General features: G+C 30.0%; 1 protein-coding gene across 2 annotated transcripts in view; it reads right to left on the minus strand.

Moving 5' to 3' along the window:
- The window catches only part of LOC144848147 (protein kinase C-binding protein NELL2-like), a 49,494-nt gene extending 45,910 nt beyond the window's left edge, over positions 1–3,584 (minus strand). Inside the window, exons 1-4 of one of the 2 annotated variants that reach the window (XM_078704848.1) lie at positions 3,510–3,584; positions 2,516–2,687; positions 1,506–1,554; positions 774–881 (exon numbers count right to left, since the gene is read on the minus strand). In XM_078704848.1, the coding sequence (XP_078560974.1) occupies positions 774–828 (55 nt within the window). In that variant the 5' untranslated portion in view covers positions 829–881; positions 1,506–1,554; positions 2,516–2,687; positions 3,510–3,584. Of the gene's footprint in view, positions 1–773; positions 984–1,505; positions 1,555–2,515; positions 2,688–3,509 lie in introns of those variants that run through there. The other variant, XM_078704841.1, reaches the window with a different exon arrangement.
- Between the last annotated feature and the right edge of the window lie 3,291 nt (positions 3,585–6,875).

Consider the following 6,875-nt stretch of genomic DNA (forward strand, 5'->3'; position numbering starts at 1 on the left):
TTTGATAATGTGTGACCTTCAAATTAATTTGAAAATTCTCAACAATTAGTAAAAAGCAAAATGCTGACATTGTTTTTTTTCAGTATTAAAATTGTTTAATGAGACTTGGATTAAATTCTACAATTTGATTGGTGCGATTTGGCAAACGTCTTTAAGTTTGTCATTTATGTAACCCTGTTTACAAATCTTTAAAGAATATGATTTCCTGTCGTTTGGACAACATAATGACTCAAAATATACTTATTACTCAACAACAAAACGGAGTTAGTACAGCATAGGATCTGCCGGCATACTATAGTACTTTAATTACTATAAATTGTATTCATCATCTTTAATAAATTGAGCATCATCAACTTTTTGTTTTTTTTCTCAGTAATTGTCATTAATTTCAACAAGAATACAGTACATATTTTTGTATGAGCTATGAAAAATATATTTTTTTTAAATGCCTTTCTTTGTTAGACAGTGGCAGATCCAGGATTTTGAAATAGGGAAGAGTGGAGGATGGGGAGGCCTAAAATTGTAAAATGACTGGAACCTTTTTTTATTTTTTACATTTTATTTTATAAAATAGAGGTCCTAATTCAGTCTGTATACAGTATGATTGAGGATGTTCTTGAAGATAACAATTTTTTTTTCAGACCGACGTTTAGCCCTTTGTTTACTTTACTTTAAAAAAAAGCTGGTCACCCTAATATTAAAAATTTATATAACTATACTGTCAATTAAATATTGAAAACATATTTCAAGGAATTAAATAATATTTAACTTACCTTCTTGGGTAAATAAAACCAATGGCAATATCGTCACAATCCACATTAAATCCATCACGCAAGACGCAAACAAAACACTCCCGTCTTAAATCTCTCCAATTTTATGATCTTAAAAAAAAACAAAAGATAAAGGTATCGCTGTTCTTACTAATAGATACAAGATCTGAGGGAATATTAAGAATCCTATAGTGACCGGTTTAATTGCTTGTTCTTCACTTTGTACCACAGGATGTAAGGTTTCATAGGCTTTATGTATAGAAGTAAAGTAACGCCCACAACATGGGCCATTCTCATTATAGTCAGAGGGGTGTTATATCTGCAAAACACTTTATCAATGTTAAATTGAATACATTTTAAAGTATAAGCTCACAACATACAATTGACAAAATAGATAAATATATATAGTATTAAGAGAAATGGTGTTTCTTAATGTTCTTTATTAATTAATGATTATTTACTGTATAAAACATGCACAAGATTATAACAAATAATTTGATATTGTTATATGGGCTATTCTCATTAGAGTCAGAGGGGTGTTATATCTGCAAAATACTTTATTGTTAAATTGAATAAATTTTAAAGTATAAGCTCACAACATACAAGTGACAAAATAGATAAATATTTATACAGTATTAAAATCAATGGTGTTTTTTTAGTATTCTTTTATTAGTTAATGATTATTTACTGTATAAAACATGTACGAAATTATAAAAAATAATTAGACATTGTTACCATAGTTTTATTTATTATTAGTGGCAATTGTACGATTCTTTTATTCAATCTGCAAATAAAATAAAACAGAAAAAAAAACAATCAATATTATTATGAGTTAAATTATTGGTAGGCCTACATAGTTGACAGGGGCTGGTCAAGCACATCACAAGATGACAGTTTTATACTTTTGCTTTTCCGCTACTCCCCTGTTATACTTATATTATGTTTGTTTTTTTTGCTATGTAGAAAGATTGAAAATAAATAATAAATAAATACATGTATGCCATATGATTTATAACAAAACCAGTAAAGACAAATAATTCAATATACTATTAATGTATCTACTGTATATATTGTATATGTTTTATTTGGTCCCTAATTAGAGGTATCCTGCAATGCTCTTTATTTGTAAGGAGAAACCTGCAGGAATCAATACACAACACATACTGTATGATTCAATTATTTTAAAAACAATTGGTGGCAGTCTGTATGTTTAACACACAGTGATATTACAACCGTCTGTATGTAAAACTGTCGAATATTTATTTACCTCCGCCAAGGAGGTATATGTAATCGATCGTGTGTGTCTGTTTGTTTGTTTGTTAGCAGGATTACTCAAAAAGTTATTGCAAGATCTTTACCAAAATGAATATACAGATAGATACAGTATGTGGTCAAGGACAACTCCATTAAATTTTGGAGGCAATCTGGACCATGGTCACAATTCTGGACCACTTTTTAGTATTATTTTCAGCTAGTGTTAGTTAGATAGGACAGAATTTTACAGTAGGCAAAGGTATGCACTCTCGGAGTGGCTTTCTGGTTATTCTTTTTTTTTAATTTTGCAAAGTACATTTGATAATCTTTTTATTTATTTGTAGATTGCGAAATGAAACACTGTGGTACATATAATTATTTTGTTTCATTTCATAGATTGCGAAGGATAAACAAATATGGTAAAATATAAACAATTAATACATTAACAAAATGTGTGGCTGAATAAACAAATAATAATGTTATTTATTTACCTTTAAAGGAAGCTGTCACAAGTCTAGTATATCACACTTTCCTTTAAACAGTCTTTCTAACTGTTCCTTAACTACTTCAGGATATGATAGAGCATGTGTAGGTACTGTATATCATCTCTTTTTATCCACAACCGGAGTGTTGGTTGAACCACAAATATAAAATCTAGTAGGCCTGAAAAAAAACCTCCAAAATTAGTCATTGTCATACTTGTTCCGTCGTAAAAAGCGCGCTATGTGGTATATATATTATTATTTGTAAAATATAATTTATTCAAATTATCATATTGAAAATAAATGCAGACAAATTTTGGTTTTTTAAAGAATAAAAGAATTTAGAAATAAATGGTTGTTTTCTTGGTATAATCAGGGAAGAATTAAATGTAATTTAACTCTTCCCTGGTATAATGGAGTCACATAATTCAAAACTGAAAGTTAAAAAGTGTAAAAACTTGTTTGGTGTGTGAATAATATAAAGATGAGGAAAAAGGAACTTAATGCGGAGCACATCATCTGAGTGGCTTGGTGGTTATGATGCTTGGCTACCAATTCAAGGGTCCTGGGTTCAAGTCCTGTCATGTGTCAGGATTTTTTCTAATGACAAATTATAACTCTACTCTCAAAGACTTGTAATAAGACTTTGTTTGTGTAGAGAATTTAGTATATCTTCTTGTGGACGGGAGTGCTCCTTTAAGAAGGATAGTGAATGAATTCGCATATGGATGATCATTGGCAAATTTTCCTAAATATATAAGAACAAAAAAAAATTGCAATGCAGTAATTGATATCGATTCTTTTATAATGAAATAAGTCTACACTATCAAATTTGACAAAAAAAGTGTGATGTACCCAAACATGGTAATGATATACCCAAATATGGTAGTGATACTGTATGACATCATCATGTCCATATATGGGCACATCATATTTTTTTGTCACATAAAGTTTGATAGTGTAGACAGCTTTTAATAATAGTTCCACAAGGTGGCCTACTTACTAGTACACGTCATGAATAAAAGGCACAGTTCAAGCAAATATTCCTAGGCTAGCCCGGAACAGTACATATCCTGTAAACTGTAATAAAGATATATATAAAAACATAAATAGTTTAGTAGTAGGCTCACTACATAAACCACAAAGTTGAATGACCAAAACTCATTATGAAATGATGTTTTAATTAGATAATTCAAAGAAATAGGTCTAACTTTTACCAATTCTTAAAAATGTAAATATACGGTAGGCTAGGTAGATTAGAATGAAGGAAATGATTTTGTTTAAATTTGTTTTGTGTCAAAATAAGAATAGGCAATTTACAAATAAAATTTGAACATGTTTAGTTTTTTTTTTAATTAATAAGGACCATGACTCTAGCTAGGCCTAGGCCTACAGTATTGCCAAAATCGGTAGACTATATGGACCTATAAATTAGTCCATGCTAAGACTATCGGGCTCAAACTATAAGACAAGCGAAGCGCGAAATTCAAGTTGTCGTGGAATACACGCTTAGATAGAAAGACATATGAGAGTAGGCCTACATTTTGCATCATTGGAGAATAAGTTGTGGATTATTGTTTTTAAAAAATAACTCTAAAACCAGCTTACGTACGTGCTATAACCAAGTACTAGGCCTAAGTAGATTTCCTTGCTTTCACCACCAACCAGCAGACGTGGGAGAGAGCTGAGAGAACTGTAACCACTCATCGGCGTGTGGTTCGTTATGACGTCATACGCGAGCAAAAAGGTCAAAGACCGAATTCAAAAACAAGATAACGGGAAATCCCCTAAATGAAAGATTCCATAGTGAGTTTCTTAATTTAAATTTTTTAACAACAATCATAAATTGTTTTCTCTGAGAGAAAAGACAGAGGATAGGAAGCAATGAAACAAGGAAGAGATGGTTCTTGAGCAAAAGTTTGAAGGAAGAGTAAAGATCCGTTTACACTATCAAACTTTATGTGACAAAAATGGTAGTGATCATAATTATATCACCATCATGTCCATATATGGGCACATCACATTTTGATTGTTATCTCAGTTTTACATCATTAACAATATAATATAATCATCCATCCCTCCAACATTCATCGCATTTTTAATCTCCGACAAAAACAAATAAAAACTACATAAATAGATTGTTATCAATTTATTCTTCTGATTTGTAAAAATATTAAATTTACATGAATAAAAAAAAAATACAGAGTACAAATGTATTATTTATTCCACATCATTGGAATATTTTCCCAGAACTATTACATCATCAACCTTTTCCTAAATTTATTAAATTAAGAATTTCAGTTTTATAAATCAGTTTATATCGTACAAATAATGAATGCTTATGAGTAGAATGGGGAGAATATTTCTATGAGACTGTTTTATTCAATGATGCAAAGCTGAGTTGAAACATGGAGTAAAGGTTGAATAGTACAGTCATATTCCACTCACTAATAAATATAAAACATTCATTATTTGTATAACAAATATAATAAGCAATTTTTTATCCAATTAACCTAATATAAAAAGTCATGCGATTAATAAAGCCACTGCAGAGTAGAGCAATTATTGACAACGCATATTACAGGTTGGTTTTGCAATTCACCAGTCTATCAAATTGCACATTCTCAAAAGCTGACCATACAATATTACATGAAATGGGTGAAAATAATGCATGACATGTGATATGAAATCAACCAATCAAATGACAAGAACACACATAATTGTGTTATACAAATATTGCAAGAAAAACGCTGACAATTATTGAAGTACTTTCTCAAGAAATAATTATATAATTATATATTCTAAATACATATATTTAAATTAATAAATTGTGTAGTAGTTATTAATCTAGTATATTAATATACACATTATAATTTATGCAAATTTATACAGATCATCTCCATGTGTTTATATATTCAAATTTATGACATCTTAAATAACAGAAAGCAAAACTTGACTGGTGGTAACATTAATAAAATCATAATATTTCAGTGGGGTTAATAACAAATGCAAGGGTTCTTGAAATAGTACTGGGAAATATCATAAAGTATAGCATATAAAATTGTATATGACTAAAAAGTATACACATTTTGCACAAATTAGGGGGCAGGATTATTGACTAAAATACAGTATTGTGTGTCCTTATTTAAACTATAGAGGCGGGATAATTCTGTACTTAAGTGGGATTACTGTATACTCAGCCATTAAAGGTTATAGTGAGGATTGACCGAGTTCAAAAGGGTGCTGTAGGTAAAACCAACATATTATGTTCGTCATAATTGTGATAACAAAATGACAATGATAATTCTTATGAATTGAAAATAAAAAATAATGTCAATGTCATTGTCACAGGAAATAATGATACCTATTATAATGATATCGATTGATTAAATACAAATAGCCATAAATAATAGTGATTCACTACATAAAAAAGGCTAAAACATATGATAAAAATATAGTACAATATTGAATAGAATATGCCACTCTTCCTGATGCCACCAAAGGAAGTGAGATTAGGAAAGCCTTAACCTCAGGAAATATTAATCCAAGGTTTAACACCAATACTTAAATATTAATCTACATTAATCTCCACTAATCTATCTTAATCTCCATTAATATAAATTACAGTACGTTATGTCAAATTTACTACTATCCAATTTGTAATTAAACGTCCTATATAAAATGTTGAATTCTCAAGACAACTATTTCCATATAGTACCATTATGAATAATTTTGCAAAAAAACACCTTAACTCAAATATTGATAGCAACTATGTTATTATTATTATAATGCTATTAATGACAGAATTTACAATTTTGGTTTTAGCAAGGCAATCTAACAACAGGACACTGAGCTCGCCTTGCCAAGATAGGAACTCATAACAGTCCTTTGATCTTATGTCTAGCTACGAAAAATACCAACAGTACTGTACTATGTACAAATTCTCCATGGCGTCTGTTAAGGGACGTGGAACTGATAGTGTCCTAGCCACATATAAACTCTTTGATCTCCGGAGCTCATCATCCTGTTGTTAGATTGACTTGGTTTTAGTTTACTAAGTTTCAGGCTATAAAAAAACTTCAATCTTACATACCAAATGGTTTCCCTATTTTAAAATTTCTTTACCAACAGCCCTGTGTTATCCACCAGGTGGGTGACCCATTACATTTTGGTTATTGTGTCTACCCTTCTGAACATAAGAGGTGTTTACAAACTCCATTGTTAATCAGATCGACTGCCCAAAATTAAGCTTGAGACAGAATTGATGAAGTAGATCTGACTGACAGCAAACCAATTAAAAAATGATAACTCATTTTGTAAATAACTGAATAACATTACTAATGTACATTATGAAATATGACATTAACAA

This window comes from Antedon bifida, chromosome 1 (genome assembly GCF_963402885.1).
Source record: "Antedon bifida chromosome 1, ecAntBifi1.1, whole genome shotgun sequence".
In the NCBI taxonomy this organism is placed as follows: domain Eukaryota; kingdom Metazoa; phylum Echinodermata; class Crinoidea; order Comatulida; family Antedonidae; genus Antedon; species Antedon bifida.